Source organism: Pelmatolapia mariae, linkage group LG13 (genome assembly GCF_036321145.2).
Source record: "Pelmatolapia mariae isolate MD_Pm_ZW linkage group LG13, Pm_UMD_F_2, whole genome shotgun sequence".
Taxonomy (NCBI): Eukaryota; Metazoa; Chordata; class Actinopteri; order Cichliformes; family Cichlidae; genus Pelmatolapia; species Pelmatolapia mariae.
In genome coordinates, this window is record NC_086238.1 from 4781440 (window position 1) to 4798535 (window position 17096).

Consider the following 17096-nt stretch of genomic DNA (forward strand, 5'->3'; position numbering starts at 1 on the left):
AGTCAAATATGAGACCATCTGTCTCACAATTAAAGCATGGCCCAAACAGGGACCTGAAACAGTGTCGTAAAGACGAGTGGACCAAAATCCCTCCATATACAGTTATTGCCGTTAAAGATGATTCTATAAGTTACTGAATCATACATTTAATTTTTGATTAGATAGACAGTTCCATGTAAAAATCATAAAGGCATACAGAATAAATACAGCCAAAAGCTGTGTGTTGTTGTTTTTTTTTACCTCCTTACCTTTAAAGAAAATATTAAGGTTAGCTGGGCTGCCATCTTGTGGGATTTCACATTTATTACATCCTCTGGTACCCTCTCTTTATATGTTCTACCTCACAGCACAGTACCCATTACTACCTGTTGGAATTCTGAAAAAGAAAAGTACATCTCTGCATCATTCAGCTCAACTATCTTCTGTTAAACGCAATCCTTTCTGTGATCAGGACTCGAGCTTAGACAGTAACGGTCACAGGGCGGTTGTTGGGTGTGTAATATGACACACTGAGTGGGGCTGGGCTATACTTTGCTATTGTATCCAAATAAGCCCAGCCCTTCACGATCCTAACCTGGCTGACGGCTACATTTCATTCTTGGGTGGGGCTGGAGCTTTTATGTTATATCCTCACATCACCCACTGTCACTGTCACTGCGCAAAGACGCATAAGACATTGAGCGGACAGATTTCGGCTCCTTTGCTTGCCTTTCCTCTCCGTGTACACCGCTCAACGCTCGCTGATCGTCGGTCATGTTTCGCTGTGGGATCGCCTACCCTCGATGCAAGTGGATCATTCCCCTGCTTCTGCTCTTCGCCATTATTTTTGACCTTATCGCCATCTGCGCACAATCGGGATGGGTAGAGGACGAGGACGCCAAGTCTCACTACGCCAGTATGTGGAAGCAGTGCCGCGGCTTAAAAGACAACTGGCAGTGCCAGTCGCTCATGGAGTTCTGTAAGTATCAGTTTACCTCACACATACACCATACAGAATAGGCTGTTCAAAGATAATCCGACAAGAGCGAATGGGATGCCTTAATGCAGCCAATAATAAACCTCGAGTCAGTGCGAAATTCCACATTCACATATTGTAACTTCAGGGTGTTGACCTCTGCTAAAGAAGTCCAGGCTGAGGGGAGGAGGGAGGCCTGCAACAGTCAGGCAAGCAGGCGGAATGAACTTTGGTCTCCACGAGCATTAACTCTTTTCTCGTTTATCACCTCCAGCTTAAATAAACGCAGTTGAAAGAAAGGCGGTTGAATGCTGTTGGATAACAAGTCCTGAGTGCCTTCCTCCAAGCTGACGTCTTTACGCCAGGAGAAACATTCCTTGAAATAGCTTTCTGTTCTTTAGTTTGTGTGAAGGGTCACAACATTAGTTCGAAGAAGGCAAAACGATTCAAATGAATATGTAGATAAACGGCAGCAAAAAGAATCACGAATAAAGAAACGATTCCTCACATAATATCCTGTTCAGTATGAAACCTGGGCATTGGCGGAGGCAGAATTTTCTTTTCGGGGGGTGGCTGATACCATTATTAGGGAGATAAGGTAAAGAACATCATGTTTCTTATTTGTGGGTTTTTTTGTATTTGTAGAATACAAATACAGAGAAGACTCGTATGTAGAAGTATAGAAAAATAACTCCTTTGTGCAACATTGTATGATAAGAAAAATATGGGATGTTGAAGTTTTTCTTTATAGAATGTTGATTAGGATCAAAGGTAAAGTAATAAAATACACTAATAGCTGATACAGTGGCACTTAGGTTATGCTTGTGAAAACATGCAAAAAGAAAAGAAAAGAGGATATTTATAAGTAAATTGTGAATTTTTATATGGAGTGTAACCATAACAACCCCCCCCCCCCCTTTTTTTTTTTTTCCTTTATGGTTAATAATGTTTGTTTGATTTTAATGGCATGATTAACATGAATCTTGAAAACATACTTCTGGAGTATCAGAAATGGGTGCAACCAACAGGCAGCATAGATGACTAAAAGCCTGTTAGTAAGTGAAGCCTGGGCTTTTTTACTGTTAAGATATTGATGCTCTTATCATCAAGATAACTACTAAATGTGGCCTTCATAACAGCCAGCGCAGAGCTGCTGTTTGATGATGTTTGTGTAAATTGTGGCATCCTTGTTATCGAATCCTTGGTTTTGCCAGGAAATGACAGAGTATGAGAACGTTATGATAGACGGTAAAGTGAAGATGTCATGTTGCCTTTAATGGTATTTTAGTGCCTGTGGCTGAAGTTTTATTTTTGACATTTTTAATCTGGTAAATTTGTCAGTCTTTATTAATCGGGATCTTCATTGAATGCCCGATCACCGGCTGCATGGCCAGCCTGTGTTTCATGTGTATTCAGAGAATCATATTTGATGTCATTTTAAAGGTTATCTTCAAATTAGAACACACGAATAACTAATGTACATTTTACAGTACATATAATGCATAAACCTCTTTTTATCAAAGCAGTGAAGCTGCTGCCAAACTCATAGTGCTATCCCCATAGCAACCCATATGTGAAATATGTTTCCACAACTGTGGTAGTTGCATAACAACCACAGAGATATGTTTCTGTAAATCAAGTTCTTCTTGAAAAGTAGTAGTTGTTTAATTGCACAGCCCCCCTCAGGGTTTACCATTAGTGACCAGAAGGTCCACTTTTGATTACAGCCCCTGAAAAAATTGGATTACAGAGAAATTAAACCTATAAAGACAAACTGTTGACAGATGAGGTCATTGTAGCTATGACTTAATGGATTAAAATACTTTTACTCATCAGAATGATTCAAGGGTACCCTGAATAAACCCTTACGAACAAGAACTTTGAACTACAGATCCATTCATTTTATGCATTTTCAACAACAGAACAATTTTGACCAACTACTTTGATACTTTCAACTAGTGCTAACAAATGAAAGACCTCAGCTCAGGGAATTCCTGTAAATGAGTCATCAAAGCAACACAGATCACAAAGTGGCTTCAAGTATTAAAAGATACCTGTTTCTGTGAATCTGCACAGGTAGCGAAAATCATATCAGGAAAAACAAAAACAACTCGGGTACATTTAAAATACTTTAATAGCTTCTCCCAGCCCAAACCAAAGAGAAGCAAAGTTTCACACAGACGTGGCTATTTTGGGAGAACCAGTTAATGAGTTTATTCTTCAGCAAAGACTGTCAGCCACAGAAACGTAACTCACCGACACACAAGGAGACCCAGTATGTGGAACAATAACTGAGAACAGAACAGACTTGTATTCTCGGTGTCTCCTACTCAGGGTTTATTTGTGTTGCTCCACGCCTGCTGTGGCCAACAGAGACACTATTGTTGTTCTTATCAGACTCTTTGAAAGTCACCTAGGTCAGCCTAATGTCACACAGCTCCAAATTAGGGTCTGCAAAGCATACATGTAGCATCATTTATTAGACTCGGCATTCACAGTGGTAATTATTTTAGGAGCTGCTTGCACTCTTTAATGCCATTTCTAGAAAACATAACCAGAGATCTAAGCATGGAGCACAGCCCCAAAGCAAGATCTGGTATTTTTTGTGTAATATGTACATAAAAAAAGTGCTTTCCGCACTCAGTGGCATAAAACCTTACTCACAGGAAAATGCCCCTTATTTTTTAGATGTCTGTTGATATTACTTTTTTGTGTTTCATACTATGCATGCACGCCTGTGTTTTAGTTTAAAACATGGTTAAAATGATCACTTTATTAATCAGCAGTTCAACAGATCACCTCAGTTTTACTGTATGTCACTAAATAAGTTAGTTTTATATTCTTTACACAAAACACAATATACAGTCTACTAAACTGTGATGTCATGTTTTATTATATTTAATGACCTCACTGTAACATGTCAGTTGAGAAAATAATTGTTAATGGGAATAACTGCAGCCCTAATTAAGATGATTGTTTGATGTAAATATCCATGGATCTGTGACAGCAGCTCCAAAAAGTCAACAACAACAACAAAAATTTCCAGTGTGGTTGTTAAGAGGATATTATAGATCTAGCATGTTGTCAGTGTTTTTCTGGCATTTTTCTGATCTCTTTTGATATTTCAGGCTAAATAGTTTTGTTATTTGCCTCAACCACTCTCTGCTACTGTTTTGGCCGGGTCTCCTTCAGTCTCAGCAGGGCTGAAGCAGTTACACAAAGAAGAAGAAGCAGAACAAAGCTGCCTGAAGGCTGCTGGCTAGATGAAGGGTACATTTTGGCCCCGCGGTTTCTCTGGCTTAAATACTTGTAGGGATATTCTGAAAACTAAGGAAACAAACACAACCAGAGCACAGTTTGTGTGTGTAAGTTGTAGGATGTTGTGAATATTGGAAGCGGACCAAACTAACTCCCCCTCAGGGCGTTTAGGCCAACTGCCTGTAAAGCTGAAGAGACTGAATTCTCAGGAACTGCAGTTTTAAATAGGGATAAGCAGGTTTCAGTGTTCTGGGATGAGTGCTTGAACAAATCACATAATTACAGGCTTGACTATGAATGATGGCAAAGGGTTGGGTGATATGATAGCATGCTGAGACAACAGAAGTTTGTGACGCCCTTATGAGTGTGTTAGGGCAGTTAGGGGAGCACAGCATTAAGGCAAAATTAGATTTTTGCATCACGTTGAGGAAGAGTGATATTTCAAATTACAGCAGCCCATTCTGAGTCAGAACTGACTAACTATACATTGTTTGAAAGCACACACACACACACACACACACACACACACACGTGTCAGGTCATGTACTGTGACTCTTAGAGCTACAGTGAACAGTGATTCCGAGGTTTAAGTATGATACATGCCAGTCTGTATATGTTATTTATTAGCAACAGATTAAAACTGCTGCAAATGATATACTTAACCATTGCTTTCTTTATCTATTAATCTGCTGCTTGTCTTCCCAGTTTGTTGTGCAGAGAGAGAAAGGCCACTTTAATATCCGTCAAAGCTCAGAGCGTAATTTTCAGATTTATTTTCAATCAAAAGTATCAGGTATGATGATTCATACTTCAAAGCACCTCAAGACACTTTATATTTTAAGGTAAAGATCCTACAATAATAGACAGAAAGTGTTCTTAACAATATTAAGTGTCTTGAGATGACGATTGTTGCCAGTTGGTGAAATCTAAATAAAATTGAGTAGCTGCACAATCACGCAAGTAATCATTTTAGCCCTCAATTAAATACCAGCATTTGGAGATTTAATGCTTATCGCCCACTCACTGTCACCGCTCTCTAGCTGAGCCCAAACTGTGAAAAATGTAAATGCGTAAACACCAAGTAAAAAAAACAAAACCAAGTGAGCTATTTTAGTACGATTTACTGCATTTCTAACACTAGAGTTTCTGGTTGAGAGAGTGTGCCATTAAAATTCTTTCAGGGAGAGCGCAGGGTGTTGTCGATCCCAGCTGCCTCTGTGAAAGCCTTATTCTAAAAGCTTTTAGAATAAAAGCTATTAAATTATCCTTATTATCTGAAGGTTTAGATTTGTCAAATATGGGAAAGTCAGTGTATGTTTTCATAGTCATACTCATAAGAGCACTTTAGTAAATGTGCAATTAGAGGCAGTTTCAGGCACGCGGGTAGCGATAGTGTAAAAATGTAGGAGGGCAGCCAAATGTCTTTATGGTTTGATTAAATGGGGAAAGCAGATGCTGAGCAGCTGGATAGCACAAAGTGTGAGTGATTGGGACAGGCAGTTCGAGTGCTCATCCAGTAAACAAGGACACACCCACGAATATTTTCACAGTTTACATTAAATCCCGAACAGTCCCCAGTGCACAAATGAATCCAAGCTAAGCTCCAGGACCCTTTTTACATAGGAACAGCACACTCCTCAGGTTGCAAGAAAAAATAAAGGAAATAAGTATTTATGTAACAAATGGAATCCATTCATTTGTTTGTTTGGGCCACATTTTCACTCATATCAATTACCCAAGTCCAGAAGTCAGCAGCAAAGTGTGCAAAGGCCATTGTATTAGCATTTAAGTTTAATACATCATGAATTAATTTAGAAATTCAATTCTGGATTAGTGAGTTTTTTTGAAAACTATGAACTAAAGCTTTAAATTAAACAGTCCAGAAACTCAAAAGCTTTTTCTTCTACCAATAACGAATCAAGACACCATGTAAAACAGCTGAAATAGTAGCATGTCTCTCTGTGACTGTGTCTCCTTTGTTTCACTTGTTTTATTTTGAGACCTTCCTTCTTGAAGTATCTTGAAGAAATACTTGTAGTAAGTTTATTGGACTGAATCTCACAATAAGCCTGAAGTCATCAAACTGTTGATAACCAGTCTAGTTTGGAGAAAAGCGGAACACTGTGTTACTGGTGAGTTTGAAGCTTGGTTGATGTTGCCATGGGTATGAAAGGCTGAACCAGTTGGACTAGTCTGACGTGTACGTGACGCTGCCTGTGGCTGAGGCAGGTAGGGCATGACCTGAACACACTCACAGGCAAAACGCTGTGAATAATTTAGGGTGTAACTTATCCAGTATCAGTAAATTGGGTGTAATGCTGTGCTGATCCACATGGTGAGCTTACATAAAGCCTAAAACTCTCTGGAAGTTTTGTTTTTAATCCTATTTGGCCAACAACTCATATCAGTTTTTGTCCAAAAGATTGAAAAATTTGCATTTTAGGAGGTTTGTATCTCTGCTAAAATTCAGAGGCAATGTCTGCCGACATTACAGAGTTTTAGAGAATTCCAGTGCTTTTAAGGGTGTGGCGCGTGTGTGGAGCGAAACAAAATTTGTCACAGCTTGAACCTCAGTAACCTTGCAAACTGTGTGAGCTCAACCTTGGGGAGGGGAGCTGCAATAATGACTAAACACCATGTAGACATATTGAACAATAGATGATTCATTTAGTTCCACAAACAAAAGTGAGAGGGATTTGGATTTACCACCAAGCTGCATCCTGAGCTGTCATAAACTGTTGTTTTTGGACCATTTTAACGCATAAAATGTGACCCAGTAAGCAGTTAATGCTTCAAATTCTAAGCTTCTACAAAAAGGTGGTGGTTTCAGAGGTGCACAATAAAGTTAGAATGAATAGTGCAGAAAGAGTGCTGCCTCCTTCATTTTCATGAATCTTTTTACTGAACATTAACCATAAATAGAAAAACCAAAGCTGTGTTGAGGCATAAAGCAGTCAAAACCTTCCCACTAAGACTGGAAAGTCTGTGTGCAGCTTTACAGGTGTAACTTTCTGCAGCTGTTTTCTCTGAGGGCTTAATGGTAACATGTGCCAACATTTTTAACAGAACATATTCAGAGACTTTTGTTTTGTTTTGTTTTTAAGAAAATTAACTTAAAAATGGAAATGGGAGTTGTACCTTGTGTGGTGTATAAGACATGCACTGTTGTAACACTTGTTGATATACCAGGGTTGAAAATCTTACAAAGACTCCTTTTAAAAAATGGAACTTTTCAGACTTTTGTTTCTTCTGGAGTGTCACAATTTTTTTTGCTTATGTTTCGTTCCAGCTTGGGCCCAGGCAGTTGCTGCTCTAATGATCATTGGTCTAATCATCCTCATCATCGCCTTCATTTTGGCCATTGCGGCAATGTGTAATGTCAACACTGGTCTTATGGTTGCCGTAGCAGCATTCTTGATCGTTGTTGGTAAGATACACACACATGCACAAAAACTTGCATCCACACAAACACCTAATTTCTGCAGGTATAATTACTTCCACATCTACACAATAAAAATATTCTAAAGAAAGTCAGGCGGGGCTGGTGACATGTATTGAGAAGAAGAAAAAAATCCTCAGTTTCAGATATTCTTTGTTGGTAAATGAAATTAACTTTAACTACACGAAGAGCAACGCTCAACCACAGATAAGAATCTCTGAAACTGATAGCAAACATGCCTCCGGTCTTATCGGTCCATTACATGATGCTTTAATCTTCAAATAACATGTTTAAGCTTGCAAATTTTCAGACAGCAGCTTCCCAAATAGAAGCAATATGCAAAATAGGTTAAAAAAAAGAAGGAATAATCTGAAAAATTTATTATATACCAACACCAAAACTGTAAAAAAAAGGAAGGGAAATATGTGGGAGTTGCGTACAATCACACAATAAAACTAGTGACGCTGATAATGACTGCGTGTTTCGGCGTTAAGAGGATGAGCGTAAGAAAAGGTCTTTTTTTCCCCTGAGGCGAGACGCTGCTGTGGCAACAGCTGGTGTGTTTATCAGACAGACAGACTGACTGACTCACCTCACAGACGAAAGACCCTGACACAGTTACAGGTGGTGGGGTGTTTTTTTTTTTAAGTTGCTTTACACTGTAATAGTCACCAAAAAGGTAGCAGAAACGACTGGCACAGAAATGTGCCACCTCAAAAATCTATTTTCCTATTTTTATTCGACAGCATCCCAGCTGCTGTTTCAGCCCACACAGCTCCTCGTTGAAGATATGATCCTACATTGAATCAAATCTAAGATTCAGGGTTTATTTTATAGCTGCATTTTACAGAAATATGTTGGATTGGATAAATGACTTTGTCGGTTGCAGTTGCCTGCAACTGAGATTTTGATTATACAGGAGTTTTAAAATAAAGTCGTGTGTTTGAACAAAATGCGCAAAATAGTGGGGTGAGGAAGTTCAGTTTCAGTCTTGTGGAGGGTTTTACAAAAAGAGGTGGAGGTTAAAAATCAAACAAATCAAACTAAACTTGAACGTTTGATTTAAACTGTGTATTTATGAAATATAGAAAAAAAAGAGTATATTGATGATTTTTGGCAAGCATTCCTTCAAAACTATATTTTCTTCACTTGTTAAGTCTTTACTCTTGTGTCTGTATGATGTCAAAGAGAGCGGATATCCCTAATATGGTCATTCCTACTGTGGTTGGCGCAACCCATCTGCCATTCAAAGCATTTTTTTTTTTAATGAGGCGAGCGACTCTGAAGAAAGTTGGCCTATTATGAACAGAAAGTGAGCTAAAAGAGCTTGCTTCAGTCAAGTAGATGAACTGTGGGGCCCGTCCCCTTTAATATGTTAATGCAGTGTTCAAAAATTCAAGCCTGCCTTTGCAATTAATGTGAAAGCGCGTGTTGAAACAGAGTAGTTTATGTTCACTCCCTGCCCTTCCTAAGCAAAATAATGCTGTTTTAATAGTCATCTGTCATGGGAAAGTCGATCTAAGTGAGTCAGAGTCACACCTTTCTCATGAATAATCCCTGGTAATAATGACAGGTCTGCCAAAACTCACCTCGAACTCCCAGATGTTGATATGCTGATGAAACTCTTACACAGGCTTGTGAAGGTATTTTTCACACCCTGCTGTTACCATCAGTGTAGTGTTGACTGCATGACTGACTAAGTATGTTCAACTTCCTTGTTTTCTGTAATGGTTTTAAAACTCTGCTCATCTAGTTTATGGTTTAAAAATATTTTGTTATTAGTAGGTTTTTATTTACACGGTAAAAATGAACTCCACTTTCCACTGACTGGTCTGTGAGAGTAAGTTATTCGGCCAATCTGCTATTTAAAATCACCCTCTATTTCTTGCTTAATAAAAAATGCAATAGATCATTTATCAGCTTCTAAACAATTTATCCCCAAAATGAGATCTTGCATAAATTATCAAATGTAATAATAGGTTATCATTATTGCATTGTTTAATTTTCCATCTAATTTAATGGAGTGAACCCGGAGGCATTTTGCAGTTGTTAACACATAGCTTTATATCAGTTTTTAAATAAAACTTAAATATGTACTTTGCTTAATTATCCCAGGAAAAGAAGTAGTTCTTATCAGGTTGTAATTTAAAGCCCTGAAACCCTAATTTCTGAATTAGCTTTTACCATTAACAATGACTTTAGACAACATTTCTAGTAAAGTTTAAAAAAAAAAAAAAAGTTTCAGTTGTTTCACAAGGGAAATTAGTTTGAGCCATTGCTGGTTTTGGCAGTTTGGCATTATTTGACTTATTAGTGTAGATTATCACCAAGTCTTGTTTGTCTGTCTCTCTCTGCAGCGATTATCCAAATCATCGCTCTGATCATCTACCCAGTCAAATTCAATGAGTTGATCTTTGAGGGTAACTATTACTACACCTGGGCCTACGGATTTGGCTGGGGCGCCACCATCATCTCCATCGGCTGCGCCATCCTCTTCTGCTGCCTGCCGAGATATGAGGATGAACTCCGCGGTGATGCAAAAGTCAAATACATCTATTCTTCTGAGTAAGGAAAAAACCTGGGGACCCACCCAGTCATAGCCATTTCCACTTTTCACTCTGAGCTGCATCTGGACTGGCCGCTGAACATTTTTACACTGTGCCGTTTCACCAAAGATTTCCAATGGCTTATTCAGTTTAATATGGTCCAGCAATGGGAAAACCACTCTTCTACAATCTGTTAGTGAAGTTATAGGCAAGAAGTGATTCCTACTGGGAGTGGACTGCAATTGGGAACTGCATCTACTTTAGTACACAGATCTCTATTTTAGATTTATTAAGAAAAAAATAATAATCATGATGTTATTTTTTTGTTTTTGTCATATAAAACACACTTATCAATTTACCTGTACTTTTATAACTGTAAATCTCTAACACAGTCTCACATCACTTTGTGAAATAGTTGCAAACGTCAATCAAAGGACCAAGAAACAGACAAACATTAATTTTAAACTTCATTTTGATTTTCGATTTGAATATTTTTTATAATTCTATATGTTTGGTTACACAAGTTCCTTGTTATATTTAGGAAAACTGTATCGCTTGGGTTAACCTACTATATTTACTACATGTTTTTATGTGTCACTAAAAGGATAGTATAGAAAAGTTAAATAAATAAAAAATAAAATAATGACCATATAGTCAATTAAATAGCTCACATTTTGTGAATATTTCACAAATGGACCATGAGACTGTGCTTTATTGTCAATGCAAGATCACCTAAGTGCACTCAACTTAAAGGAGGTTAGGTATAAAGCTTTTTTTTTTTTTGCCTGATTTGTCTGTATCTCCTTGAATAGATAAGCAATCCAGAGTCAAATATTTTGCACAGGATATCAAATCAGTCAGTATCATTTCTTGGATTAGTCCTGTGTGCCATCATTAGTTTTTCTGTGTCTTTTGTTCTGTATGTTGCTGTGTATAGAAGATAAGAAGGAGACTTAGCTTCTGGAATGTAATCAAGTTATACAGAAAATGTCCGTGTGGTTCAACTTTCATGTTTGTAACTTTTTATACATTTTCTTATTCATTTGCTGTTTGTCTTCATAGTTCTGTTCTAAAATTTCCATATTACCAAAGGGATATAACTGGGGGAGTTCACTGTGCTGTTTTGTCTGGATGTGTTATTAAGTAGAGCGATTGAAGGTAAGAGTAAAAATGTTTTAAAAAATATGCAGGAAGGGAGTAAAATTCTGAGAAACGGCTCAGAAAAACTATTTATAACACAAACCTTCTATTATGCCTCTAATAACTTAATTAAATCACGGCCTAAATTGCGATCAGATTTGGCGAACAACAGTGTAGGAAACACTGACACAGTTGTGAAGTGAAGCAATTTCTGCTTCACTTTGGAAAAATGTGTTTTGTCTCTTGTAATTTTTATTACAATGTCAGAGACAATCTTCACCTGATTTTAGGAACTTAATCTTTAAATTTTTTGAGATTTTTCTTAGCCTCACTTCTCACCTCTCCCCCTCTGTCGGCCGAAAACACCTTCAATACCCCATCCTGAATACCACTAATAATACACTTCTCGAGTAGGGCGACAGTTTGATGATTGCTGTGATCCCGGAAAAAGAAGTTGTTTTCTTGTTTTCTGGTTTCACAGTGCATGTTGCTTCTCTGCGTGCCACTCTAAACTGGAAGACAATATAAAGAAATTTCCACTGAACACAATGATTAATTTAACATAAGCAAAAAAAAGAACAACTCGTATCCAGATTTTTTTTTAACCTTTATCGAACTTGATAACAACTGATATCCCCGTCCACATCATAGTTATTTTAGAACATCTAAATGTGGTAACATTTTTGTTTTAGGTGGTCAGAATCTTTGTTTAAAGGGACTTGAGATGAACTCAGTAGGTTTACTGTGTTTTTAATACTGGCAGATTGCTGACAGATGACCAAACGTGTATTTTCTAAAGGCCGCCAAAAGTTCTCATGATGCCACTTTGGCCGACATTTTCTTGTTTGATAAGACACAGAGACAATGTTGTACAATCATTTGACTTACTGTGTGGACAACTTGTGCCTTAGCTTCTTCAGTGTTGTGTTTCTGAATCCTTGAATGTTCGAATCAACTGGTAAGTCAGGTTTTACTGACTTATGACAACTCTGTTCGTGTTGAGACAAATTTCATGCCCAAGCAAGATGAAGTTTTTCTAATCAATTAAAGAAAGAGTTCCAAAGAAGTAGTTATTAGTAATTGATTCTCGATTATTGGCCGCAACCCAGTTTAAGCGTTTCGCATTAAATGTAGATTGTATAAAGTTGTTGCTAAATAACAACCGTTATTTTATACCTTTTAATGAGGACAGGTTTACTCTTCCTAACTCTATTGCAACTCTTAAAAGTGAGGCAAAAACATGTTTTTGCTCTAGGCATGGATCTCTTTTTTTTCCTTGTTTTTTTCTTTTTAGCTTTATATATCATTAGTAACTGTATGGATCTATAGGGACTGTCTCACTGGAAATCTAGCTGGTTTTCTGCTGTAGTTTGAATAATTTTGGTAGTGTGTGTAATTTTTATGCAATAAAGAGTTTTTCGGAAAGATTTTCTGAGTGTTTGTTAAAATGCAGTGACTATGTTTGTATTGCTCATACGGACAAAATGATAAAGTGAAGTTTGTGTGCATAATTGATCATTGTTCTCCACAAGTCAAATTCAAATATTTGTAGTTTTGAAATATAAATATCACAACACAATAATAGATCAGTCCACAGAGCTGGGCTAAGAAAGTGAACGCTCCAGAGTGTGGGAGTTTCTTTAGTACTCTTTGAGTATTGAGTCCTGATCACTTGATGGAGAAGTTAAATCCATAAATTTAAAGTGGACTGTGTTGGTAATACAGAGCCAGCACAGCTGAATTAGCAGAGGTGTGACCTGTGAGTCATTGGATTTAGTCAGAAGCCTCACATTAGTTGGTCTAAACAACCTGCAGATGTTCCAAGGAAGCTTTAAGACAAGTGAACAATTAATTGTAATTACTAAGATGTAATGGAATAAAGGCATCAGTAACATTTCTAATTCAGAGCATGACAGAATGAAGCGCAACTTGGCAATATTTCTGAAGTCATAAAAGCATGAATCAACCAGAGATTTAATGAGCATCCAAAGTGACAGCTGCTTCAAAGGTTACACCAACTTTTTGAGAGTTTCCTTTGTGTTTGGCAGAAATCTGTTAGGGGCACAAACAAGGATTTCTCTTTATTCCCTTTATTAAGTTAAGATGAAATTGTCAACCTAACTTTTAATGTAGTGAAAGCACTTGTGCAAGGTCTGTAGCTTATAAACCTCTTTGGACTTAAAAGAAATAAACAATTGAAAGTCATCTGCATATCACTGATTAAAATAAAACATCCTTAAAACATATTTATTACATTTCTTAGTTGAACCTTGAAGCAGATGGGTTAGAGCAGCAGAAGACCACACAGGGTGCCACTTCTCCTAAAACCATGAAACTGAGCTTATAATTTGCACCTGCTCACCAAAGTTGGACAAAAGAAGACTGAAAAAACAAATGAGTCTTAATTTCTGCTGTAGCATTTGGTTAGTAGGGTGAGACTCTGGCACAAACAACATGAAAGCATGAATCTATCTTGCTTTATATCAACAGCTCAGGCTGTTAGTGGCACGCTTTGGACAGCCTTATGCTACAGCCTACCCGAGTATTGCTGCTGACCATGTCTATCCTTTTCTAACTACAGTGTACCCATCTTATGATGGCTGCTTGCAGGAGGATAATGTAATCTCAAACTGGTTTCTTCAGCATGACAGTGAGTTCACTGTACTCACAGTCAACACAATCAAACACTTTGCCACCGGTAAATCTGCACCTTGTTGAATCTGTGCTACAAAGAATGAAGGCAGTTCTGTAACTCCAAAAGAGTGTTCAACCAAGTACTTACAAGGTGTACCTAATAAAGTGACTAGTAGGTTTCTCATTGGTAACTTCAAAGTTACAAATTAAAGTTAAATGTGCATGTCAACCTGAGTTTTTGTTCAGTGTTATTGGCGGCATAACATTAATTTGCCACTCGTAGTTTATCGTCATACACAGAGCATTTGTTACCACATACAAATGGAGACACACATAGGTGATAAACAGCTCAGAGATCCAACCATGTGAGTCATACATTTCTGGTGTACACACCCAGCACCTCCCTGACTGGGAATTAGACTTTGCTCAGCATGTTGTGGCAAGTCTGGTTTCTCTGTAAAATGGGAGTGGCAAGAACAGAGGCAGGTAGGGGAAGGGAAAGACAACACGAAGGTAGAGATCGTAAGGGAAAGTAACAGAGCACTGAAGCAGGAAGAGAAAGAAAGCGAAACAAATGGTATCACACTGGAACTTTTTAATCCACACCATGGACTATAATTATTTTACCTCAGTGTTGTTTCTGTTTTTCTTCACGTCACAGAGCGAAATCTGCTGCGCCATTGTTTTCCGTTCACGTAGCACCACAGTTCATATAATTAATGATACTCAAACTTGGGTATTTGCAGTGTATTTTGCTACAAAGTACATCTACAAAATAAACACATATAAAATAAGTGCTTAATAAAACTACTGAGTACTTCCACAGTTATTCCTTTTTCATTGGTGGATCATGCCATGTTTAAATGTTTTTTGACACGCTTGACCAACAACATAAAATGAAGAGATCCCAAAAAGTTGATTCTGTTTGTGTGGACATAGCGTTTTCAGTGGGAGTGACTTCTTCAGTCTCCGTGAATAATTGAGCATGAAGACAAAAAGAAGTGATATTTACTCAACAGTTGTGCATAACAAGAAAGTATCAACAATTTTCAATTGAGATGAAGAGACTTTTGTTTCCCGAAAGTGCAGCTCTAAGAAAAATCAGCACTGTAAGATGATATCTTTAACACATTAAACACATCTTTGTAATTTATGTGCTCGATTTTCTGCTGTCTTTATCTGCACAATGCTGACCCCCTCAGGTCTGAGAAGTTACATAATAAACATGCTGGTGATGAGATATTAACAGAGAATAGAAATGAATAGAAATGTGGTTCATATAAACAGGAAATTCTAACAGTGCATGCTGAAAAACTTCTCAGCTGCTGTTTTTATCTCTGTAAAAGTTGTTTGTTTTTTTTAAATTCAGCACATCATTTAAAATTAAAAGTCAACATGTTTTTGTAAGCCCTGAAGTTTAAAAACGAGTGATTCCACAAGGAAACTAGCAAAAAATTGTTATACAAAATTAAATGAAAGCAATATCAGTACGTTAAATGGTACATTACTTCCTAATGCTATTATACACTCACTGGTCACTTTAATAGGTACGCTTCAAGTCGATCCCTGTTTGTCTTCAGAGATTATTTTATTCTTTGTGGCATAGATTTAACAAGGTGCTAGAAACAGCCCTCAGAAATGTTGGTCCATGTTCATGTAACAATGTCATAAAATTGCTTCAGACTTGTCTGCTGTGCATCCATGATGCCATCTCATGTCCCACTGCATCCTAATGGTGCTCTATTTGACTGGGATCTGGTGACTATAGAATTCATTAGGGTACAGTGAACCTACTTTCATGTTCAAGAAAACAGTTTGAGATGATCTGAGCTTTGTAATATGGTGTATTATCCTGGTGGAGATGAGTACACTGTAGTCATAAAGGGTTGGATATGGTTAGCAACATTACTCACTTAGTCTGTGATGTTTAAATGATGCTTAATTGGTACTAAGGGGCCCACACAATTTCAAAACCACAAAAAATGTGAGCTGATTGTTTAAACAAGGCAGGATGGATCTATGCTTTCACGTTGTTTCTGCCCAATTCTGACCCTGCCATCCAAATACAGCTGCAGAAATTGAGACTCTTCAGGTCAGGTAATGTTTCTACTATTATCTCCAACTTACTAACAGTTCACCATCAGTGTAAGCATGCTGAAGTGCCCAGAAGTTGACAAATCACAACATATGTTTTATAATGGACTGTGTAAATGTTAAGTTACTTTACAAACATTGCAGGCATCAAACATAACACAAATGAATGCTTGATGTGTGAACTGACGTGCAAATATTGACACAACCCAGAATATATGGATGAATTCCTGTTGAGCATTTGAAGACATTGTTTGTCTAATGTCAAGTGCATTTGGTGAAAAAAAATTCAGCCCTCTCATCAGAAGAACCATTTTGATAGCTTCTTCAGGGTCACAAAATATTCAGATTTACAAATACTATTTAGTAACTTTATGATATAAGTCCAAGTTTTTATATTGATTTTATGTTCTACAACGAATCTGGAAAGCCCCTGACATTAGTAAGTAATTGTGGTGTGAAATGTGCTGTATTTCCCTCTGTATTGTAGTGGAGCAAAAGCAGAAATTAAAGAAAGAAAACAGTAAATACTTCAAAAATTTACTGTGGTACAATTCTTGAACCAATATGCTCAATTACTCTTTGCCACAGGTTACCAGTACAGCTTTAGTAGCTCACTGGTTCCCTTTAGTTTGTGTTTCCACACAATTGCCACTGGAGGTCAGGCTTGATCAGCACAAGAGCTTCCGTGGCTGCGTCATCATCCAGCTGTTCAGTCCACAACTGCTTTCTCTGAACCAGTCAGCATCAACTTTTACTACTTTCTTAGGAGTAGTGGCCCATAAAAGGGGGGACATATCACAATTAAACAATGTGAATGTCAGTCTTCACCCCTACACAAAGCTGTGTATACTAATTTTTTAGTGGGGGTTGGTTTCGATCCGCCTCCGAGGTGCTTTCCACTGAGAAGAAGAGTCAGAAGAACATTGAGATGTTCCTCTTCACAGTTCTCCCCAGGGTTCTCCCCGCTCTTCTGCCACCTCATACCAGGATGGGGCTCCGAAGCTTTTGGGGCTCTGATGGAACAATCCGG

At 37.8% G+C, this 17096-nt stretch overlaps 1 protein-coding gene across 1 annotated transcript; it reads left to right on the top strand.

Annotated features, from left to right (window-relative positions):
• Nucleotides 1-547: 547 nt before the first annotated feature.
• perp (p53 apoptosis effector related to pmp22) lies at nucleotides 548-12763 on the top strand. The gene is made up of 3 exons (XM_063492059.1): nucleotides 548-958; nucleotides 7503-7640; nucleotides 10010-12763. The coding sequence occupies exons 1-3, from the start codon at nucleotides 754-756 to the stop codon at nucleotides 10219-10221; spliced, it is 555 nt and encodes a 184-aa protein (XP_063348129.1). The 5' UTR covers nucleotides 548-753; the 3' UTR covers nucleotides 10222-12763.
• The last annotated feature ends 4333 nt before the right edge of the window (nucleotides 12764-17096 follow it).

Coding starts and splice junctions, on each gene's coding strand:
- perp (XM_063492059.1), top strand. CDS start 754: ATGTTTCGCTGTGGGATCGCCTACCCTCGATGCAAGTGGATCATTCCC. Junction 959..7,502: donor CCAGTCGCTCATGGAGTTCT/GTAAGTATCAGT, acceptor GTTTCGTTCCAG/CTTGGGCCCAGGCAGTTGCT. Junction 7,641..10,009: donor AGCATTCTTGATCGTTGTTG/GTAAGATACACA, acceptor CTCTCTCTGCAG/CGATTATCCAAATCATCGCT.